General features: G+C 39.4%; 7 protein-coding genes across 8 annotated transcripts; 5 read left to right on the plus strand and 2 right to left on the minus strand.

Annotated features, from left to right (window-relative positions):
- Positions 1 to 355: 355 nt before the first annotated feature.
- LOC119916925 (MAD2L1 binding protein) lies at positions 356 to 3,313 on the plus strand. The gene is made up of 3 exons (XM_038736908.1): positions 356 to 773; positions 2,196 to 2,479; positions 2,587 to 3,313. Exons 1-3 carry the CDS (start codon positions 371 to 373, stop codon positions 3,112 to 3,114), a joined length of 1,215 nt encoding a protein of 404 aa, XP_038592836.1. The 5' UTR covers positions 356 to 370; the 3' UTR covers positions 3,115 to 3,313.
- Positions 3,314 to 3,482: 169 nt separating this feature from the next.
- Positions 3,483 to 6,590, minus strand: ephx5 (epoxide hydrolase 5). Its single transcript, XM_038736907.1, has 10 exons — positions 6,451 to 6,590; positions 6,279 to 6,347; positions 5,957 to 6,170; positions 5,658 to 5,838; positions 5,345 to 5,554; positions 5,135 to 5,264; positions 4,632 to 4,843; positions 4,356 to 4,464; positions 4,101 to 4,226; positions 3,483 to 3,984 (listed from the first exon to the last, which is right to left on the minus strand). Exons 2-10 carry the CDS (start codon positions 6,299 to 6,301, stop codon positions 3,783 to 3,785), a joined length of 1,407 nt encoding a protein of 468 aa, XP_038592835.1. The 5' UTR covers positions 6,302 to 6,347; positions 6,451 to 6,590; the 3' UTR covers positions 3,483 to 3,782.
- Positions 6,591 to 6,646: 56 nt separating this feature from the next.
- Positions 6,647 to 8,570, plus strand: cst3 (cystatin C (amyloid angiopathy and cerebral hemorrhage)). Its single transcript, XM_038736909.1, has 3 exons — positions 6,647 to 6,920; positions 7,546 to 7,656; positions 8,044 to 8,570. Exons 1-3 carry the CDS (start codon positions 6,723 to 6,725, stop codon positions 8,116 to 8,118), a joined length of 384 nt encoding a protein of 127 aa, XP_038592837.1. The 5' UTR covers positions 6,647 to 6,722; the 3' UTR covers positions 8,119 to 8,570.
- An 818-nt stretch (positions 8,571 to 9,388) lies between these two features.
- On the plus strand, positions 9,389 to 12,008 carry si:dkey-76k16.5 (uncharacterized protein LOC566887 homolog). Its single transcript, XM_038736962.1, has 5 exons — positions 9,389 to 9,600; positions 9,722 to 9,829; positions 9,919 to 10,039; positions 10,958 to 11,090; positions 11,208 to 12,008. Exons 1-5 carry the CDS (start codon positions 9,526 to 9,528, stop codon positions 11,605 to 11,607), a joined length of 837 nt encoding a protein of 278 aa, XP_038592890.1. The 5' UTR covers positions 9,389 to 9,525; the 3' UTR covers positions 11,608 to 12,008.
- A 214-nt stretch (positions 12,009 to 12,222) lies between these two features.
- Positions 12,223 to 15,260, plus strand: si:dkey-76k16.6 (uncharacterized protein LOC566817 homolog). The gene is made up of 5 exons (XM_038736963.1): positions 12,223 to 12,424; positions 12,594 to 12,704; positions 12,783 to 12,891; positions 13,646 to 13,772; positions 13,883 to 15,260. The coding sequence occupies exons 1-5, from the start codon at positions 12,347 to 12,349 to the stop codon at positions 14,280 to 14,282; spliced, it is 825 nt and encodes a 274-aa protein (XP_038592891.1). The 5' UTR covers positions 12,223 to 12,346; the 3' UTR covers positions 14,283 to 15,260.
- Positions 14,718 to 18,764, plus strand: LOC119917698 (glycine N-acyltransferase-like). Its single transcript, XM_038738111.1, has 4 exons — positions 14,718 to 14,724; positions 17,245 to 17,352; positions 18,225 to 18,228; positions 18,339 to 18,764. The coding sequence occupies exons 1-4, from the start codon at positions 14,718 to 14,720 to the stop codon at positions 18,736 to 18,738; spliced, it is 519 nt and encodes a 172-aa protein (XP_038594039.1). The 3' UTR covers positions 18,739 to 18,764.
- On the minus strand, positions 18,048 to 21,032 carry mgme1 (mitochondrial genome maintenance exonuclease 1). 2 transcript variants are annotated; one of them, XM_038736961.1, is made up of 6 exons: positions 20,319 to 21,032; positions 19,992 to 20,229; positions 19,759 to 19,891; positions 19,453 to 19,583; positions 18,918 to 19,006; positions 18,048 to 18,543 (listed from the first exon to the last, which is right to left on the minus strand). In XM_038736961.1, the coding sequence occupies exons 1-5, from the start codon at positions 20,830 to 20,832 to the stop codon at positions 18,967 to 18,969; spliced, it is 1,056 nt and encodes a 351-aa protein (XP_038592889.1). In that variant the 5' UTR covers positions 20,833 to 21,032; the 3' UTR covers positions 18,048 to 18,543; positions 18,918 to 18,966. The 2 variants fall into 2 exon arrangements, with proteins under 2 accessions (XP_038592889.1, XP_038592888.1); XM_038736960.1 differs by having other exon boundaries at positions 18,048 to 19,006.
- Positions 21,033 to 21,684: the final 652 nt, after the last annotated feature.

Below are 21,684 nucleotides of genomic sequence, written 5' to 3' on the forward strand. Positions count from 1 at the left end.
AATTACGTATATTGGTGTCATGGTAAAACCGATTTAAGGCCAGCAAACGATGCCTTAAACAACCTAAAATGTTGTGCAAGCTTGTTATCTGCGTTGTTACCGGTTGTAATAAATGTCACAATTAAAGCATTTAATTCAAAGTTTAATTTGAGACAACTGTTTTGTAACCAGTGACGTTCAAAATTCAGCAAGCTGTAGGATAATGAATCACCTACAAACTTGGGATTCGTGCCCGCAGGAATAAACGCATTTGATGTATTTATTTATTATTATCACATAGGCTACTAGCCGGACGAACAATATTTTCAAAAGGGACACTTGTTTCCGAATTTTTCCATGTAACGTGAACGCAGCATTACAGTCGTTTCCCATGATGCAGTGCGGAATCGACCCGGCGGGGACATTCAAAACTATGGCAGAAGACTCCAACATATTTAAATCAACATCAAACTCAAAAGACGCTGGGAATACGTCCATTATTAACAGTGGAAACAACGAGATAAAGATGCGCCTTTCGTTTTCGTCAGAAAAAGATATTATCACGCGGGAGGAACCGAATATAACACGTAAAGTCCTAACGTTACAAAGTGTTCCCGACGCGGAACTCGCCGAACAACTCTCACCACGGGCCGTAAACACACGTTTAAATGCGAAACAAGCAAATGAATCGAAAGATGCCTCCACAGAACATCGACTCAGTTCAAAACAGCATAGTGTGAATAATACTGAAGAGAAAGAGAACACCGGTATTCACTCCACAACCATCACTCCAGGTGTGTTAACGTAACCGGTGGTGTGGGTAACTTACCCATTTTTTGGGGGGGGGCAATAAAGTTAAAGGCAACTCTCTTTAGTTGTCTCTAAAGCCGACAGGTTGACAAAAATATTAAGATAGTTGTTGCGGTGTAAAAACAACTCATTTCCATTTTGATAGTGGGAAACAAATTCCCGAGGTTGTTAAAACAGCCCCCCTCTGCTCTTTTAATTTAAATGTGTCCAGTTGACATGTTGACACAATATTTACATCAAAATACTGTATATTTAAGGCAGACATAGTAGGTAACAGTACTAGATATTGTAGATACTCTTTATACTAGGGTTTCAACTAACCATTATTTTCATTGTCAATTATTCTGTCAGTTATTTTCTCAATTAATTGATTAGTTGCTTGGTTTGGTATTTTGTTGTTGATCCGTGTTACCCAAAGCCCAAGATGACCTCCTCAAATGTGTTGTTTTGTCCACAACCTAAAGATATTCACTTTACTGTGATACAGGAGCACAGAACCCAGAAATTATTCACACTTAAGAAGGTGGAATCATAATTCAGCTTTTTTTCCCCTTTTTACAATTACTCAAACTGATAAATCGATTATCAAAATAGTATCCGATTAATTTAATAGTTGACCATTAAAACGAATTGATTAGTCTATTAATCGTTGCAGCTCTACTCTAAATGTTTTACTCTACTACATGTGTATTGACTCGGTAGTTTAGAGTTGAAACAATTATTCCATTAACTGATTAGTCAGCACAGTTAATCATCAAATATTTTAATTAGCATTTAACTGTTTGTAAGTCCTCTATGAGGTAAAAGCTCTGATTGTCTGACTCCAGTGTCTTAATTGTGATAGTTTTCATCTTTTATTTTTTGTTTTTATAATTGTAAGCTTAATAGCTTTGGGTTTTGGACTGTTGGATGCACAAAACGAGACATTTGTAGATGTCATCTTGCACTCTGGGAAACTGTAATGGACATTGTTAAATATTATATATCTAGTTACTTTGCACATACAGATTTGCTTATAAAACCTTAGTCAACAAAGAAAATATTATTCTACTATGCAAAGTAGTTCAAATGTGCCCCACCCTGACTAGCTGCATTAACAGCATGTTACCGCATTAATAATTATAATCCAGTAGTATAATATGTGATATCCTGATACGCTAAAAAGGGTCCATTCTGAATTAATTGAGTATTTATTTTTGATTGTATTAATACTTGTGTACTTTTGAATGCAGGATCTGAGTAACTCTTCCTCCACAGCCAGACAGTGGCTACATGTTTACAGGGGACAATGGCTTTATAAGAGCACTGGCTTTGCTAAATTTCATCAACATATGACCAGCTGAAAATTGAGTAAGACCGGTCCATTGCTCATCTTAATGACATAATTCTGGTCCTCATTTGGACAGATAACACCCAAGAAGAGGGCTCCTCTGGTCAGAGAAGTTTGCAAGATTCCAATGTGACTGCCAGTAAACAACATAGTAACACAGAGGACAGTGATGCTGAGGTGGTGAGACAAGCGCAGCACGAAGACCGTGTGAATGTGGTCTTCCCAGGCACTGTAACCCAGGAAAGCTGCTGCCGCTTCATCAGCGAGATCCTCAAGTGCATTCTCTATCAGAGGCAGCAGCTACCCATGACGTATGACCAGCTGGTGTACTCCCAGAAGAAACAGCAGGCCTCAATGCAGGTGAATAGGGAAAATGTGTTGTAGTGCACATCACATTTTCATAAATGAAGAAATGTGGTGGTGGATTTGAGATAAACTAAGTGTTTGGTGAATGTTTTGCTTTTCAGGATAAAGACATAGTGTGTCGGAGGCCGGTGCAGTCTGCAGACATGGACTGGCGTAAGTGTCAACAAACCCTTCAGGAGCTAGAGGAATTGCTGCAGCAGCTGGAGGTGCTGTTTTCTCTTAGCAGGGTGCCCCGTGTGCTGCTGCTCATGGGTGGATCCCTCATGCTCCCCAAAGAGCTGTATGAGATCAACTTGGAGGCGCTGGTAGTGGCTGGTGGGGATCAATGTCTGCGGGTATCCCCATGCTTAAGGCAACTCTTCCGCACTCTTTTCGTGGCGGACATTTTATCTGACAGCAGACCTGTTCGTTTAATGCCCACCACAGTCTTAGCGCTGGCTCACAGGGATTGCGGTGTAGGCTGGTTCCGCCCTAAACTACAATTTAAAGTGCCAACACGTGTAAAGAACCGGATTATTTCTCTGTCTACTGATCCCAGCACCTATAAGGAACCAAGAGCAGAAGGGTCAGACGGGCAGGATTATGTGTGGTTTCAGGCACCCATGCCTATTAAGGGCTTCAGCAACTGAGCCAAAAAGTTAAGGAGTCCTTAGTCTGAGGTTGGAGCTCTCTTTCCAGCATCCGTATGCTGCAATTCAGTTTTAATGGTGGTTCAAGGGAATTTTGAACTTGAATTTATATTTGAGCTGTCCATATTTTAATGAATGAGTTTGTGTTTTTTTACTTAAACGTATGTCAATTAAAACAATAGTGGGTTTATCGACACAAGCAGTATTGTGTTTTATATTTTTTTATCTTCTGAAATACCGAGAGAATGTGTTCCGAAGAGGCTTTGTTGGCATGTGATTCAAATCTGTTTGAAACATTGTGCATTATTCTTTATTTATGAAGAATGTTTTGCATAAAATGTCACTAATTTAGAACAACATACATAATATTGGTGCAATATATTTTAATTTGCATAATTTGACATGTTTAATGCATTACATTGCTTTCTTCAATCCAATTATTGGATACACTGGAGTGTCATCTGTGTATATATGTTTACATCTATTAAAACCTGAAAATGATTGACAGTACTGCCGTTTTAGAGAGGCAATGATGCATGAAGATGCATGGTAGTGCAGTAAAAATCTTGATAAGGATGTACACATTTGTGTGCCATTTGGAATGATCAGTCAAAATCAAACAACAGCAGTAATAAAGAACAGCTGTGCCATAATTATTGGTCTGAGGTTCAGAACTTCTCCACTTTTTTCACAAACTGAACAAGGTCTTTAGCTAGCAGCTGGGGCTCCTCAAAGGCAGCGAAGTGACCACCACGAGGCATGAAAGTATAGGAGTAGATGTTCCGATACCTAATTTGTGCCCACGATTTAGGGCAGTGCATCAACTCCTCAGGGAAGGCGGCGAGTCCAGTGGGTACAAATATCCCCGTCCTAAAACAAAAGATTAAGTGTTATCACATTTATAACTTGACAGGACAATAAGGATGTCAAATTAGCAAAATAAATTAAAGTCATAGTTTTGACAGTATGAGCATTTGGCCACACACCTTGCATCCACTCTATTGTTAGGATTACTGTTGAAGTTCTCTTTGTAGAAGCGCATGGAGGACACGACGGAGCCCGTGGTCCAGTAGATCATGACACATGTCAACAGGTCATCCAGGCTGAATTTCCTGCACAAATGTAGCAATTTGAAATGAATTAACAGCCTGCAACAATCGCATAAACCTTGTTGAATCGTATCGACGTATAATTTCTATGCTGAAACTGATTAAAAGCCAAAACAGAATTCCCTCTGGCACCTGGTCAGCCCACCATCCGCCAGATCTCTGTTCCCCATATCAGTCCAGGAGGAGAACTTCTCCAGAATGTAGGCCGCCAAGCCTACAGGAGAGTCATTCACTCCACAGCCTGTACACACAATTTAAGAGACAGCTCAAATAATCGCATGCTGAGATTACAAAATACTGGAAACAGCAGAATGAACTCTTTGTAGAGCATTGAGTTCGTCCTTGACCTGTCAACAGTGTCAATATGTATCATAAGATTCAGAGTCTGTGTCCTGGTTGCGTCCCCACCTGCAGTGTCTGGTTTAGTGCCCTGGATGTGCAAGTAGCCTGTTTCCATCAGGATATTCCAGACATTCTTCTCAAAGAAAGGGAACAACCGGCGAACATCTTCCCGACTGAAGCCCACCAGGAAGGGCAGATAAGGACCAATCATAAGGGACAACAGCACTTTAAACCCTCTTTGTGATACACACATGTTTAAGTGGAGTCCTTTCACGCACCTGGAAAAAAATGATACAGATTACCAAAAACTAACTGTATTATGTGCAGATTTATAGCTATAAATCTTTTCATCATGTTTGTCTTTTGGCAAAATGTCTACTATTTGTGCAAGTCTCTAGGAATTTGTAGTGTCAGTGGATTTTGGTCAGTTTAGCATTTTGCACACTGCAAGTACTGTTTAACAACTTAAGTAGCAATCTAACAATGCTCCATTTCAAAAACAAGAGGGTGGTGGAAATTCCACTGCAGTGATAAGTTGTGGTATGTAAGGGCTTGTTTTGCTGTCTTACTGAGGCTTCATCTGCGCCATGTTGGTGGTGATGAGGGAGCCCCAGTCCCCTCCCTGCAGATAGAACTGGGAGAACCCTAAACGCTCCATCAGGGTCAGGAAAATTCGGGCGGCAGCGAGACTGTCAAATCCTAAAAAGATGCGGGTTTACAGGATCTATAACCACCTGCTGCTCGTGCTGAAATACATGCATTTATTTAGAATCATCTACCTTGTTTGTGAGGGGCCTCTGAGAAACCGTAGCCAGGGATAGATGGGCATATGACCTCAAACGCAAGACCATCCTTGTTCTCCGTGAGAAGTGGCAGAATCTTGTAGAACTCGTAGAAGGAGCCAGGCCAGCCGTGAACGAGCATGAGAGGCAGAACCTTCTGATTCTCGCGGTGTGGTGGCTGCACATGGATGAAGTGCACATCCAGTCCTAGATGAAAACAAAAGAAAAGAAAACTGTGTGTGGACTGATTCTTGGCCAAATATACTAATTATTAACGCAAACCCTGTTGATTTAGCGGGGCTGTGTGTACCTTCTATTTTAGTTTTGAAGTGTGGATACATGTTAAGCACTGCCACCTGTTTTTTCCAGTCAAACTCGTGTCTCCAATAAGAAACAACTTTCTTGAGATAAGTGGAATTGAAGCCGTACTGGAAGCCGCTATCTTCCAAAGGATCAGTGTAGCGGGTTCTGTCAATGCGCTCATGAAGGTCCTGTTGAATAAGAGCACAGTTGATTACATCACATAAACATGTTCCTGTCTTATTATTGACACTCATTACTTTTAATGTGGTAATTGAATGAAAAGTTTGATTAACAGCTCAATAGGACCTTAATCTCTTCATCTGTGGTTTGCACTTTAAAGGGATAGATTTGATCATCCTCTGACAGTGGCTTCTCTCCTGCCCCCCACCATCCTTTTCCAAGAGGAATTGTTTTGGCTTCTCTTCTTTTGAGCATTATGTATGCCAATGCCCCCCCTGCTGCCACAGCTGAGCCTATTAGAAGCTGCTGTTGGACAACATCCAAGCCATAGAAAGTTTCTCTACAAAGTGCATAAAGATACGAGAAAAACTCAATAACAGCTCTGATATCACTAACAATATTTATACCTCGATATCATATCAGTGTGAGTGGCAAAAAACCTACTTACTTTAAAACCTGCAGTCTTTGCATTGTGCAGTTCCAAAGGTGGGCGCCCACAGGTTTGTTTGTGTTAGACCTGCAGTAGGACAGAGGTCGAAAATGTTTTATTTTTTCCGCACTGCGCTTCGAAAGTCGTGTACAAGCACGCCAAATTTCAACCACTATGACTTTAAACTCACCTTGTTTGCTTCCTTTTAAGCGTGTCTTGGGATAATGTTGGACTTTTCTACAAATGGAAGAAACAAACGGAAACACCCACGCGACTAGGCTGGTGAAGCTGGGGGAGAGAGGGAGGGAGTAGGCGGGCGATGCGTTGCAGAGATTGTTGATTGGCTGCGAGATGCGCAACTCTCGGTGGTCACAACAGCCGTGACGCCGCTATTTATATAATAGGGAGGAAAGAAACGGGCTTGTTGTTGTGTCGTACTGAGTCCGCAGCTACAGAAACAAGATGTGGAAGATTGTCTTTACTGTTCTCGCCGCGGTTTTAGCCGTCGGGTTAGGTGGTATGGTAGGCGGCTTCCAGGACATGGATGTGAACGATGAAGGGGCGAGAAATGCCCTGAATTTCGCCGTCGTCCAACACAACAGGGCCAACAACGACATGTACCTCAGCCAAGTGGCAGAAGTGGTAAAGGTTCAGCGACAGGTTAGTAACGTTAACCTTTAATTTGGACATGTGAATATCTTCTTTGTTGTAGTTGAACGGAAAGCCACCTAGCTAATGAAATCAAGATTATCCAGTGTAAATATAGGCCGCTAAAGTACTGCCTAAAGTCACTGTAACATGTCTATAAGCATATGCAGTCATTTATCTATCTATATATATATATATATATATATATATATATATATATATATATATATATATATATATATATATATATATAATTGACTCTTAAAACTAGGTGTTGGCAGTGACATAACACGACCCTTTTGAATAAACAACATAATCCCATAATCTCCTGACCTGTCAGGCAAATTTGTGACGTCTATAACATGTCGAGGCGGCTGGTAGGTCCCAGCCTTTTTAAAAATAAATAAACGAGCTGGAAACCTGTTCTTTAGGTAATATGTAGTCATTTAACAGTAACAGCCCTCCCTGAAAGAGGACCCGCCCAAACATTGTAGCTTCCCCATATCATTTGTGTGTGTTGGTGTGGACTTTTTATTTGTGTTTGACTGATACAAGCTGATCATGACAAGCGTCCATATTTGGGGTAGTCATTTAAAGAGGAACTGTATTTCCACAAACCATCCACTTCTCCTTACAGGTGGTTGCTGGCTCCAAGTATATCATAACTGTGAGAATGGCGAAGACCCCCTGCAGAAAGGACAGTGCAAATGAAGTGTGTGCCATCCACGAAGACCCAGCCCAGGCTCAGGTAAAGACTTTATTAAGGGTGGCAATAACACCATACCAAAATCTGATCTTCATACATGATCACACAGGGTGTATAAAAAATTAGACTAATGTTCAATCATTTGTTAAACTTGGTCATTTGGTCTACTCTCTTGAAAGAGGAAAATATTTAATTAACTTCATCTGATCATGAAATAATTATGATCATTTGAATATGGGGCGTGGGGATTGTGATGTCTTTTACAGTGCTTTAAGAGAAGATATTAAGTTCATCATGCCCTCTTAAAAACAAAAAAATGCCACGTTGATCTTTGACTATAATATACTCTTGAAGATGCAATGCTATATGCAGTTTTATTTCCATCTATGTATATTATATAACGTGTGTTCTGAACCTTTTCTTCCTCAGCCATACGAGTGCACATTTACAGTTTGGAGCCGCCCATGGATTAATGACATCAAGCTGTTGAAAGAGAAATGCTAGAAGAACTACGTGGGAGAACCTCTCTTTTCATATTTTGCAGAATAATCATCATGCAGAGGAACATGTATTTTCCTGTAGATGAACAACAAAAGTATTAAGCATTTCCATTTCCTTCCTATACTGCCTCACTGTATGCTAGATTGAATAACCTTTGAAAGCATTTTTAAGATATAAGAATAACCTATGCAGTATGGCAAAGTAGAAGTACATTGACTTTTAGAGGAGCAACTTTTAATGCACTAAACCAAACAAATTAATAATTGTACTGAACTGTTGATTAGCCTATTAAAAACACACTGTTTTAGAATGAAATTAAATTAAAAAAGCATGTGAACTTAAATGAATGTGTCTATGTGGTTAATGCATTTAGGTATTAGGCTTGTGCTGTCCAGATCTCAGTTTTATGTTTAATTATTTTTGGAAAGAGTAAATAAAAGTTTGTTTTGTGTGTGTTTTAAGCATTCCTATCTGACATTAGACAATGAGGGTATTTGAGCTCCCTGCGACCCTGTACGCAGGATAAGCGGTTGACGATTGGATGGATGAATGGATGGTATTTGAGCTGCAGTGATTAATCCATTAGTTGTTGACAATTAAATTAATCGGCAACTATTTTGACAATCTGTTTGAGTAATTTTTCAATGTGAATATTTTCTGGTTTCTTTAGTCCTCTAAGACAGTAAACAGAATATCTTTGGGTTGTGGAAAAATCAGGACACTGACTGATGACACTTTTCACCATTTTATAGCCTGAACAGCTAATTGATTGAATAAAGAAAATAATCAACACGATTACCGACAATGAAAATAATTGTTAGTTGCTGCCCTAGAGAGTATGAATCCTGTGAAAGGTGTATTTAGGATGCAAAACTGCAATTTTATATATAAGAAATAAGATGATTTTTAATTATTTCTCTCTTTAGATATTTGACTTGATAGGAATGTCTCATTCTAGGGATGAACAAAGTCATGATTTAACTTTACCATAACCAAATAATACACATTCAATGATTGAAAAGTAGAAAATATATATATTTCTGGTGCCTTCACGATTTTTATGTTTTTATATACAGTCTATGGCTGATAAATGCAAGTGGATTCTTTCACTGCCACAACACCACATAATCACCAATACAGTTTTTATTTAAAAATAAACTTCATTTCGGTCAGTAAATCATTAGGCCTACACAAATAATTTGGGATAAAAACATAGACTGTAGATAAAAAGAAAACAAAGCTTTTATTTTTAAAATCCAGACAGGAAGTGGTCTATGGTTTGAGATAGATCAGATACAGTGAGTGACAATGGCCGGCTGTTAATGATCAATAAAGGCTCAGCTCTTGACACCTTTGAACATATCATTTAAACTGACGTGCTGGATAAACTCTATCAGTAAGGACGCAAACATGAAGGTCCTAAACAGAGACGAACTACAGATCGCGGAAGGAGTTCTGCTAAAACACTTACCGAAGAGTTTTAAGGTAACGTTAACGTAAACTAAGACCACAGCAAAAATACATTACCGTAATCAATGTGTCAGCATTTAATCGCAGTGTGTTTCTACTTCTAAGCCGATGTAGCTCTACATTTTTCGTGATGTAGGTATACGGTTTCCTATATGGAATTAACAGGAACAAGCCAAGTACATTGGAGGTAGTTGTTGACACATGGCCTGATTTTAGGGTCATCATCTGCCGACCTGACCCCAAGGTGAGTTCACATCCCGTCGGAGAATTAGATGTGTTGGAGCCAAACTTTTGTAAGACGCGTGATTGCAATATTGTGTGTTTGCTTCACAGAACAAGCGCACTCTGGAGATCCGGAAAAAAGTGACATACTACACCATGGATGAACAGATTTTAAGGAAAATTCTGACAGAGGAGGATGCATTTGACTGGAGCACTTACTTCATACTTGGAGGTCAGTTTAGAGAGCTGTGTTTTGTTATTCAGGACAACAGGGGTTAATCATCACTCATAACTCAATGGTAGAAAATTAACTAAACAGGCTAGCTTAGTCAGTTACTGTAGGCCTACTGAAGTACAGTTTTTAGTATTTACTTGAATATTTCCACTTTATAGTTCCACTCCACTACAATTCAGAACTAAACTATGAACCTTTTTCTTCACTACATTTACCTGACTGCTTTAGTTTCTACTTTACAAATAATATATAAACACAAAACAAACCAGATGTTGAGCTTTTAACATATGGTGCATTATTAAGTAACCTATGATACACCTAACCACCTCCACCTATACCAACAGTAAAATGAAAAACATTAATGCATCAGAATCAGAAGGAGCTTTATTTCCAAGTAGTGTTTTACACATACAAGGAATTTGCTTTGGTGTTAAGGTGCTACACACAGACAGACATAGAGCTGACATAAATAGATGTAGAAATATATAAATATGTAATAAACAAATGCAAGTTGTATAAGAATAACAGAAGAATAGAGAAAAATAATACAACTGACAATATAAAATAAATAAATAAATAAATAAAAATAACAATGGAACATAACAATTTACAATTAACAACAAATGAACAAATATGTGCAATGTGCCAGGTTCGTGCATATGACATGAAGTGATAGTGTAATCAGTAATAATAATCTATATAACATATTAAATTGAGTGCTTTTACTTTTGATACTTTAAGTAGTTTTTATATTTATAGATTTAAGTAGATTTATATATATATACTTATTTTAACTTGTAGTGCCGCATTTTTGCAGTGTGGTTTTGTCATATTTGACCAAGTTAAGGATGTGCATACCTCCTCTACTGCAAAGAAAAATAACTGAATGATATTAACATATGAATCATTTTACAGGATTTGACATTTCCCACGCCCCCATGCTCAAACAAGTGTCTTCTGACAGAAATGTCAACAACAGAGGCTATGTTTTGGTGCATCTTCTGTATTTGCCAGACAGCAGCCATCTGCTCACACCAGCAGTTGACAGGTATAGTCAGATATGTAAAGTATACGTGTAGCCTACATTTCACCTAAATCAGAGAAAAGTCAAATAATATTGTTTCTCCACTCAGATAAAAGATTATCATGATCGTTTTCTCTACAGCGAGCTTGAATCAAGGATTTCATCTCTTAACCCTTCCCACGTTGATTTGGTGAATAACACCTGGAAGTTTGGAGGCAACGAGCAGGGTTACAAATATATTGAAACCATCATCAGCAACTTCCCGTCATGCTGCATCACTGACGGCCAGGGTCAGCCCGTGTCCTGGATTCTGGTGTATGATTACTGTGCCATGGGGATTCTGTACACTCTGCCAGAGCACAGAGGGAAAGGCTATGCCAAAGTTCTGGTCAGCATCCTGGCCAAGAGACTCCACGCTCAGGGCTATCCAGTGTACTGCTTCATAGAGGAGGAGAACGTACTCTCCTACAGGCTCTTTAAAAACCTGGGCTTTATTGAGGATCCCTCATACAGGGCGGCATGGTATGAGTTCAACTTTTGATTTTGTAACCATTGTGATTTCTAACAATTCAAACAGCGCGGACTGTTCTAATGGAAAGTTATGAAAAAGGTATTCTGACACACATAATACAATAATAACGTCAACTTTTCATAATAGCCTACAGGTATTTAGAGGAGAGATCCAAATGAAAATAGGGTTTGTTGATTCATGCTTTGCTTTCTATCAGAATTTTCAGATAATGTTCATACACATACTGCATTGGCATTTTATACACCCCATTTTCAGTAATGATGGTTCCCCCAAAATAAACATATTTTGTGTAAACAATGTTGTATTTTCTCTTTTTAATGTCAAAGCTTCAGGTTCCCTGTGTAAATTTAGTCCAGATTCAACTAGTGTTTCCTTAAATATAATAAAGGCTTCACCATTATGAAACAATTGTCACAGTGTTTCCTTTCTTTTCAGACGTGGATTTAAAGGCGATGGAATCGAGAAAGAACTTTATGACAAAGATGAAAAAAAGTTTTTCAAATACCAAACTAGATTTGCAACAATTATTTGCCCCGTTTGAGAAGTGATAGCATATAACAAAACGGGCAAATGAGACTAGGCTATAAAAGAAATTGTTTCGAAAGTACGAATAGCAAACCAACTTCCGTCGGGGGAAAAACGCCCACCATAAAATCGACAGCACAGACTTCCATGCGTTCTCACTGTATACTGGACTTCGGTACACTCCTTGAGAATCCAGACTTAAAATTTGAAAATCTCTCCAGAAATGATCGTGGAACTGACCGGAGAGCAGCTGAAAATCGCTGAGACCCAGCTTATAAGATTCTTACCTCGGTCGCAACCGGTGTGTGAAGTCAGGTCTGCCGTGAGAACAAATTCTGTAGCCTATTGCAAGTCGACTACTAATATGAGCTCCTCTTATTTGTGTTTGCTTGACAACACCTTAAATATATGCACTGCCATTCTTTGTAGGCCTGTTACAGTGTAGCTTAACTAGTTATTTTATTTTTAAGGTTTATGGTTATTTGGTCCTCACAAACAGAGTCAGATTAGACCCTGTAAAGGTCTTAGCGGACAGATGGCCGGACTTCAGTGTCATTGTCTGCAAACCACAATGCGAACAGGTAACTACTTATCTACATACATATCGTTTCTTTGTATTTCTGTATTGACAGTATCTTCATATCTCATTTTTCTGACAGAAGGGTGATCTCTTCAAAGACACACTGGTTTTTGCAAATGATGAACCTATTCTGAAGGAAACCATAAGGAAGTCCTCTGTTATTGATTGGACCAGATACTTTTGTCTTGGTAATAGCAATAAGCACATTTCTTCTTTTCATTGTCTCTTTAATAACAACATCAAAAGTCACTTCATTTAGCTCTTAATCAGTTTCTTTTCCTAGCAAATAGCTCTTACCCAGTGACTGGATGGTCACTGAAATACTACCATGCCATTCATGCACTGATCTTTGCACTCCTATTATTCAGCTGTATTTTGTTTAGATCATAAGATCATAACATGATTCTTACATCACTCAGTGACAAAATATAGAATAGAGAGGCAGTTATGATATCCGGACACCTGACAGTGTTAAATTTGTAGTGCTGCCTTTAAGGTGTAAATTTATTTAGAATTTTTATTATATACTTTTATTGTGTTTGAAGTTCGCCTATTGTTAAGGCAGGTCGTTTAGTGATCTGAGAAAGAACAAAGAACAGTGCCTCAGTGCAATTACAGTACAGAATGATTACATGGCAAGAGCAAAACAATAGGCTGATAAGAAAGAAGAAATTAGCTAGACGAGATGTGATGACAGGGAATGAGAATTGAGACGGGAACAGAAACCCTCTATTATAGGAAGACTATTTAAAACATACTTATTACTCGCAAAAATATCAGAGGATCTTTTGAGACATTTGTTTTGTCTTTCAAATACATTTATAGGTTCATGTAGGTTGAAAACACCTCTTACAGACTGAATACCTTGAATCTTCCTGTTTAAATACATTTTCTCAGAACTAACTTTTCCATTAAAAAATATAACTATTACTTCTTTTCAAGGAATTAATCTTCGTCACGAGGATATATTCAAAGCAGTGGCAGCAGAAAAAGGTGTAAGCAGCAGCAAGCTGGCAGTGTGTCACATGATGATACTGGAGGACATAGGAAACCTTCCCTCTATAGACAGGTAAAGCCTATCCATGCAATGATATCTTTAGTGTCTAGTGTGCCACAGAGTCATTCTCTTAGGTTTAATAGTTCATTAATGAAACAGGATTCTGCTCTGTTCTGCATCAGCTCAGGGATCTCAGTGAGCTCTCTGGATGAATCTCACGTTGGCTTGGTGAATCAGACGTGGAAGTTTGGAAAGAGCGGGGAGGCTGCCAGGATGATCCGGAACATGCTCGCAAACTTCCCCTCCTGCTGCGTGCTGGATGCAGAAGGAAAGCCCGTGTCCTGGATCCTGACTTATGCGTCGTGTGCCATGGGGATGCTGTACACTCTGCCAGAGCACAGAGGGAAAGGCTTTGCTAGAGTCCTGGTCAGCGCCATGGCCAAGAAACTCCACACTCAGGGCTACCCAGTGTATTGCTTCATAGAGGAGGAGAACATGCTCTCATACAGGCTCTTTAAAAACCTGGGCTTCATTGAAGATCCCTCATACAGAGAAACCTGGTTTGGATTCAATGATCTTTAAAGATCTCAAAGAAGAAGTCCCTACAATGTTAAGTTTTTCTCAGAATGTTAGCTAATAAATGTGCCTTTGTATCGTAGAAAAGGGCAAAGGTGAACTGAAAAATCTAGTCAGATTTTAGGGAGAAAAAGCCAAGGGGGTAAGCCACAGCTGAAACAGAGAAGCTGACCAAAGCCTGCATGGACGGTTCCATGAGAGATGTAAACATATTGCTTAGATTATAAACTCTCAGTGAATCTAAAACAACTATTCGGCCATCAGTGACGCTGCATTGGTGTTTTGCAGGTGAGCCTCATAGGTGGGCTGATTAAACAGGGACGATCCGAGTCAGACAAACGGAGCTAAGAAACTTTTTGTTTGTGCAGCTGTGCAGCTACCAGAATTACGGTGTTTCTGTCGTTGTTCTACATCATTAAACCACGGTTATGTTGCGTGATCATGCGCAGTAGACACTGGTGCCAACAGGAAGTAGCCCTGTAGTAGTATTTTATTGGTCCAAAACTGGCTTTACTGCTCTCCATTCAAATCAGTGGGGTGGCTTCGTCCAGTAATATACTGTCTATGGAAAAAGCTCATGCTACTGCATGGGAGCATGTTGTACTTCCTGTTCAGGTTCACTTGCTTTAAACTGTTCATGAACATGCGCTTGCAGATTTCTGAGTAGCTGAGGAGAACTGTAATCTTTCTTGGTCATTGTCATATTTTAATTTATCTATTACAGAATATACAATTTATTGATTATCCATGCATTGCAAAACAACCTGGACTGTTTAGCTAACACAAAAAAATACAATAATAATATCACCTGTTCATAATATGGACAGGTATTTAGAGGAGAGATCCAAATGAAAATGAGCTGTGTTGAGACAATGAACTGTTTGGGTCAACCCATAACGATAAGTTCCTTGGCATCCTAGAATTGCTATCACAATTTGACCCATTCTTAGCTGAACATATTAAAAAGTTGAAGTGGAAAAAGAAGAGGCACTGTGTCTTATTTGTCATAGACAATATGTGATGAAATCAATGAGCTAATGGGTGAACCTGACCCATCCTGGGCTTTGAGCCAATTGAGAGCCACATTGGTGAAAGTTAAGCAGAATGTGTGACTTTGATGGTGGAGGACCTTTTGTTGGATCTCTCAAACTGTAGAGATCAGTCATATGACAATGCAAAGTGAAGTATCGTGGAAATTGTATCTCGCTGGTGAGGGATTAAGCAAATAATTGAGTAACAACCAACCGTTGTCTTTGAAGAATTTATTAATAAAAGAGAATGAACAGAGAAGTACTAAGACACCTATACAGCTGGTCCAGAGACCTGACACCTAGGGCAGCTTCGAGCGTCTGGCCCCGAGCAAAGGGATGCATAATCATTTACACAGTCTAGGTTTCTATGTTTTGGGGAACAGAGATCCTCGCTTGGCCTTGAATGAACATTAAAGGAGAGGAGAGGAACAACAAGAGAGGGAAAACACCAAAACAATCTCACAGCTCTGACCTAAACCCTAGTAAATGTGGAGGGACTAGCGAGTATAGAAGAGGGAAAGGTTAAGGATAAAAACACAATACATATATAGCTATAAGACATAACAGTAAGAATAATAGTAAGAATAATAATATTAAAGAACATGCATAAAATATTAAATGTAAGAGGACACAATTTTCTGCCATAACACGCAGTGCATTAACTTAACTTAGCTGGTGTTAACTCTAGAGATGTGATGACACGATATTGGGTTCAAAAGATCGAGACGATGTTTAACACTGTTTTTAAGAAATCTTCAATGATGAATTATATGAACATTTTGAGCAACAAACAGCTAATTTCCTGCATTCTGGTGAATTATTCTACATGAATGTATAGTGGAAATGTCTTTATTTATGTAAAGGGAAACACAAATTTCAGGTGGCAGGTGAAAAACTATAACAGAATATAATGCAGTCAGGCTCTCAGGCATTCTGTGCTGCTTTCAGATATGTTTTCTCCTGTAGATCAACTTTTCTCATGTCATCCCTGCTGAGTCAGCACACACGCATGCATGATTCAGTCTTCCCTTCTCTTTTGAGTCTTTTGTTTGTGGAAGTAAACTCTTTAAATATGCAAGTGGCACCTTTTCATCTCAATGATAAATTATTTCATTTTAATTCAGTTATAAACTCCCGGACTTTAACAGCTCATCTGTTTCAGCTGGTTTTCTGCTCATGTTAAAAAAAAAAGGGCGATTTTAGGATCAGACTTTTAGGAGGGCTCAGCCCTAGTGACAATGTGACATACATCCATCTTGACTTCCCTATTTGTCCACTTTCTTACCCGGTTCATCCTGCTCTCGCTGTCTCGGTCTATACTAGAGAAAGACATATAATCTAATAATAAATAAAGCAAACAAAAAGAGTATTTACATTGTAAATAAAGTAATTCATTACAAGTATTAGCCTAGTAATGTAGAGTCCACTGAATTGAATATGGGCAGAACTGTAGCTGACTTGGCTATGTGGACTGGGCTACCTGTCCACTTACTCACCCGGTTTACTCACTCTCTCTCTTTGTCTCTGTGCCAACTCCATCCTGCTCTCTTTCCTTCTCTTCCTCTCTACCTCTTTGTGTTGTCAACCAAAAGGCAACCAAGCAGAGTAGTTATCATATAATAAGAGGTTATATCTCATTTGGTGGGTGTGTCAGAGGTGTTACCCTAACTACAACGACCTGTATAAACCCAGCCGGCTTAGTGCAGTGCGCTTGCTTAAACAACAGGGTGTTCAAGGCACCACATTTCAGTTAAATAAACATTAAGCTACGTTTAGTTTTGGCTGCAGTCGTCCTTGGACTTCGAGGGAACTACGCACTTCGGTATACTTTCCTTGTCTGCAAACCACAATATGAACAGGTAACTACTTATCTACATACATATCGTTTCTTTGTATTTCTGTATTGACAGTATCTTCACATCCCATTTTTCTGACAGAAGGTGATCTCTTCAAAGACACACTGGTTTTTGCAAATGATGAACCTATTCTGAAGGAAACCATAAGGAAGTCCACTGTTATTGATTGGACCAGATACTTTTGTCTTGGTAATAGCAATAACCACATTTCTTCTTTTCATTGTCTCTTTAATAATAACATGAAAGTCACTTCATTTAGCTCTTACTCCGTTTCTTTTCCTAGCAAATACCTCTTATCCAATGACCGTATATTCATTGCACTCCTATTATTCAGCTGTTTTTTTCTTATTTAGTAATTTGCTATTACATAGCAGCATGATTCTTACATCACTCAGTGACAAGACATAATAACGGAAGAGGCAGTTATGCTACCTGGACACCTGACAGTATAAGTGATGTTTCCAGTGCTGCCTTTAAGATGTAAATTTGGCTTTTTATGTCATTATACACCACAAACAGTTATGAGAGCAAAAAACACATAGGTAAATACTAAAAGAGAAATTAGCAAACAAACGAGAGAACAGAAACCCTCAACTCTAAGCAACCTATGTAAAACTATGGGCGGAAATATGTTTCACTAGTGCCTGAATTTGAATAATTTAAATTGCACAATCTGAATTACATACATTTAAAAACTGAATTTCAATAGCATTATTTGAATTATTTAATTTATTAATCAGGAATTAGTTTGGAGTTTGGAGTGTAATTGTAAGAAAATAAATTCAGTTGCTCTTAAACTGTATTTGATCCTCTCTGAAAATTAAATTCTCTCTCTATATATCTCTTTCTCACTTTCTCAGAACACAAAAACACAAATGCCAAACTCAGTTTCACCTGTTTGTAAATAACTTTACTAAAAATATAACTTTATTATTTCTTTTCAAGGAATTAATCTTCGTCATGTGAATAAATTCAAAGCAGTGGCGGCAGAAAAAGATATAGCCAGCAGCAAACTGGCAGTGTGTCACATGATGATACGGGAGGACACCTTCCCTCTATAGACAGGTAAAGCCTATCCATGCAATGATATCTTTAGTGTCTAGTGTGCCACAGAGTCATTCTTTTAGGTTTAATAGTTCATTAATGAAACAGGATTCTGCTCTGTTCTGCATCAGCTCAGGGATCTCAGTGAGCTCTCTGGATGAATCTCACGTTGGCTTGGTGAATCAGACGTGGAAGTTTGGAAAGAGCGGGGAGGCTGCCAGGATGATCCGGAACATGCTCGCAAACTTCCCCTCCTGCTGCGTGCTGGATGCAGAAGGAAAGCCCGTGTCCTGGATCCTGACTTATGCGTCGTGTGCCATGGGGATGCTGTACACTCTGCCAGCGCACAGAGGGAAAGGCTTTGCTAGAGTCCTGGTCAGCGCCATGACCAAGAAACTCCACACTCAGGGCTACCCAGTGTATTGCTTCATAGAGGAGGAGAACATGCTCTCATACAGGCTCTTTAAAAACCTGGGCTTCATTGAAGATCCCTCATACAGAGAAACCTGGTTTGGATTCAATGATCTTTAAAGATCTCAAAGAAGAAGTCCCTACAATGTTAAATTTTTCTCAGAATGTTAGCTAATAAATGTGCCTTTGCAGCACAGAAAAGGGGAAAGGTGAACTGAAAAATCTAGTCAGAAATTAGGGAGAAAAAGCTCATGATACTGCATGGGAGCATGTTGTACTTCCTGTTCAGGTTCACTTGCCTTAAACTGTAACAGTGGACATGCGCTTGCAGATTTCTCTTTACACATCTCATCTCTTTTCAGAAAAACCACTTGATGCATGACTGGATCTGAAACAAAAATAATAAAATGTTAATGTAAATGATGTGAATATTTATTACTGCTCTGGTGCTAGGTGTAAATGAAAACTCGTGGCAGGGCTTTAGGTTATGCCCATGCTCATTATTAAATGGTCTTTTCAATTGATAATTTGGTCTGTAAAAGGTCAACTACCATGTGAAATTGCCATCACAAGTAACTACAGCCCAAAGTGAAGTCTTGAGACTATTACCTCATTAATAAATTATCAATTACATTAGAAATTTCAACTAAAATTTTCAGTTTTACTAGTTTATGGAGGCAAATACTATCAGCGAGAGCAGGTTAATAACAACATAATCAAACAGTAGGAATGCATTTATTTCTGGAAAAAAACATGATGTATTAAAAACAAAAGTGGAAACAGAATTGACTTTTATTTTTAAAGGAACAGAACAAAGTGTTGCGACTGCTTCACCTCTGTTCTGTGAACTCTTCGAGACGAATCAACCATGTTTTCCAGTACTCCAACATCAGCTCTGAGCTCAACTGATGAGCGTGGGCAGGTGAGCCATCCTTGTAGGCTACTACAATGAGTCCATTTTCCACCTGCAATAGGACGAGAGCAGTGGCGTATGAGGCCGTGTCGTACACTGTGGCAGACACACAGTAATCACAAAGATTCAATATTCTTTTAAGATTCTATCATTTATCTTTAAAGCAAGGAATCAGTTACATGATCAAGCAAAGAATTATGAGATCATCAATGCTCTCAGTAGATCACCTGGTATTTGTAGTTGCCATCGTTGTTCAGAGCCCCGGCGTAGGCTGCCACCTGAACAGGGTTGTCGTATGTATTGCTCAGGAATGGTTTGGGCTTCTCTGAAGTCTTCCAGTCAATAACACAAAGTACACCCCTGCGGTACAAAAATGGACCGTGTGAGTGTAGTGAAGGTTGGTGGGAAACGTCAAGTCTGGTATGGAAAAAGCCCAGCCTACATTTGTCTGCAAATGTACCTGTAGCGAGCAACACAGTCCACAATTCCCAGATAGTTGAGCGTGTCATGTTGCACAGTGCTTTCGATAGCTCTCACTGCTTTGACGTCCTCCAGTATGTGAGAGATGCTCTCCATGTATCCCCCTACCTCAGGTGGACACTCTGGTCTCTCTGAAGGATTTTTGTTTTTCCATGTTGCCCCTGATGTAAGAATGTCCTCCAAAGCTGAATGGAAAAGCTTCCCTTGCCTGAATAAATCTGATTGAATACAACAAAGTTCAGTCACTTTTTAGTCATGCCTCTGGAAACCCCACAATACCCAAATTACATTTACTCCAAAAACTCACTCTGGGTGTATTCTTTGAAGCCTTCCTCTCCAAGCTCTGCGATCATCTTCCTCTTCCATCTCTCCAGGTAGAAGATCTGCTCTGGGGAAAGCGTCTGCTGAAGAATGCGAGTCACACTCGGTATGAAAGACCTGCCTTGGTTTCGGTTTAACACAATCCGGGCAGGAGGTCCTGACTCTGGCTCCTCAGATCCTGCAGTCTCTTCACAGTGTAAGAAGGGATGAAGGGTTTTAGGGACCCTCTCTGGTTTTGAGGAGGGCGCCTGAGATTTGACAACAGGTCCATACATATGCTCGTCCTGCGCTTGGAGACTCTCGGGGGTTTGAGAACTGACCCTGGATGACATGACAGACTTCACAAGGGAAGAGTAGCGCTCACTGTCCACTGAGCTGTACGGGCTGATTCGCTTTGAGGATGTTAGGCAATGGCTAGTAGAGAAATTGCCCACAGAGAGGGAAGTGCATTGAAGAACAATAATGCCTCCCACGGACACCGCGCGCTTAAGAATGAACATTCTGGCGACTTTTACACTAATTACAAGCTTGAAATACTAAAATTTAGGCCTATTGGCTATCTAACAACATAGGCCTGCGTACAGTGGCTTCAATGCTTTTACATTACATTTAAGATTTCTGCCCTCATTTTGGTGAGGGTACTTGCCCCGACTTGTTCCTGAGTAACTCGCCCAAACAAACACAACTGTTTCTGAACGACGCGCCTGTTCGGTTGCACACACTTCCGTAGCTGGGACTTCCGGGTACGGCATTTGCGTCTTCTTCTTCTTCTTCTTCTTCTTAGTTAATGGCGGATTGCAAACAACTTTTAAGTGCATACCGCCACCTACTGTACTGGAGTGTGTAACATCATATCACTCAGCTATCAACCTCAATAAGGTGCTCTTATATTCTGTTCACCAACCAAGTGTCTTTAAGAAATTTAAATAATGCCTTCCTGGTGATTCTTATACCCTTTTCTTCTCCTTCTGTTCCCAATACCCCCATCAGATTCCATTCCCGCCCTGCTTCCTGAACCCTATCTTGAAATATCTGTCTTTCCAACTCAAACAATATGCAGTGCAAAATGATATGTTCAACATTTTCTTTAACCCCACAGTTTTAACACTTTTCACTATTCCTTTTCCCCAGTAAAAACAAGGTGCCATTCAATTTTTATTACTGACAGACTTTTGTATTTTATAGTAACTCCTTCCTTTCCTGTCTTCCTCCCACCATTTCTGCCATATTTCAGTACCTTTCTTCTTAATGGCTGTTTTTCCTTCTCCTTTTCCTTCCTTGAACTGTTATTTCCTTTTGTAATGCCTCTTTTGCTAGTTTGTCTGCAATCTCATTTCCATTTACTCCCTCAT

This window comes from Micropterus salmoides, unplaced genomic scaffold (genome assembly GCF_014851395.1).
Source record: "Micropterus salmoides isolate LMB-PRFRI ecotype aquatic unplaced genomic scaffold, ASM1485139v1 Ms_hic_scaffold_22, whole genome shotgun sequence".
Taxonomy (NCBI): domain Eukaryota; kingdom Metazoa; phylum Chordata; class Actinopteri; order Centrarchiformes; family Centrarchidae; genus Micropterus; species Micropterus salmoides.

Bases quoted from the DNA above. Each gene is read 5' to 3' on its own strand.
- LOC119916925 (XM_038736908.1), top strand. From the start codon at position 371: ATGATGCAGTGCGGAATCGACCCGGCGGGGACATTCAAAACTATGGCA. The intron at 774-2,195 runs GTGTGTTAACGT...TCATTTGGACAG, and splicing joins CTCCACAACCATCACTCCAG to ATAACACCCAAGAAGAGGGC. The intron at 2,480-2,586 runs GTGAATAGGGAA...TTTGCTTTTCAG, and splicing joins AACAGCAGGCCTCAATGCAG to GATAAAGACATAGTGTGTCG.
- ephx5 (XM_038736907.1), bottom strand. From the start codon at position 6,301: ATGCAAAGACTGCAGGTTTTAAA. The intron at 4,844-5,134 runs GTAAGACAGCAA...ATTTTTTTCCAG, and splicing joins ATGGCGCAGATGAAGCCTCA to GTGCGTGAAAGGACTCCACT. The intron at 4,465-4,631 runs GTGGGGACGCAA...TTGTGTGTACAG, and splicing joins CACTAAACCAGACACTGCAG to GCTGTGGAGTGAATGACTCT.
- cst3 (XM_038736909.1), top strand. From the start codon at position 6,723: ATGTGGAAGATTGTCTTTACTGTTCTCGCCGCGGTTTTAGCCGTCGGG. The intron at 6,921-7,545 runs GTTAGTAACGTT...TTCTCCTTACAG, and splicing joins TGGTAAAGGTTCAGCGACAG to GTGGTTGCTGGCTCCAAGTA. The intron at 7,657-8,043 runs GTAAAGACTTTA...TTTCTTCCTCAG, and splicing joins AAGACCCAGCCCAGGCTCAG to CCATACGAGTGCACATTTAC.
- si:dkey-76k16.5 (XM_038736962.1), top strand. From the start codon at position 9,526: ATGAAGGTCCTAAACAGAGACGAACTACAGATCGCGGAAGGAGTTCTG. The intron at 9,601-9,721 runs GTAACGTTAACG...TTCGTGATGTAG, and splicing joins ACTTACCGAAGAGTTTTAAG to GTATACGGTTTCCTATATGG. The intron at 9,830-9,918 runs GTGAGTTCACAT...TTTGCTTCACAG, and splicing joins TCTGCCGACCTGACCCCAAG to AACAAGCGCACTCTGGAGAT.
- si:dkey-76k16.6 (XM_038736963.1), top strand. From the start codon at position 12,347: ATGATCGTGGAACTGACCGGAGAGCAGCTGAAAATCGCTGAGACCCAG. The intron at 12,425-12,593 runs GTGTGTGAAGTC...TTTATTTTTAAG, and splicing joins TCTTACCTCGGTCGCAACCG to GTTTATGGTTATTTGGTCCT. The intron at 13,773-13,882 runs GTAAAGCCTATC...GTTCTGCATCAG, and splicing joins AACCTTCCCTCTATAGACAG to CTCAGGGATCTCAGTGAGCT.
- mgme1 (XM_038736961.1), bottom strand. From the start codon at position 20,832: ATGTTCATTCTTAAGCGCGCGGTGTCCGTGGGAGGCATTATTGTTCTT. The intron at 20,230-20,318 runs GTGAGTTTTTGG...GTATTCAATCAG, and splicing joins CTTCAAAGAATACACCCAGA to ATTTATTCAGGCAAGGGAAG. The intron at 19,007-19,452 runs GTGAAGCAGTCG...TTTTTGTTTCAG, and splicing joins GAAGAGTTCACAGAACAGAG to ATCCAGTCATGCATCAAGTG.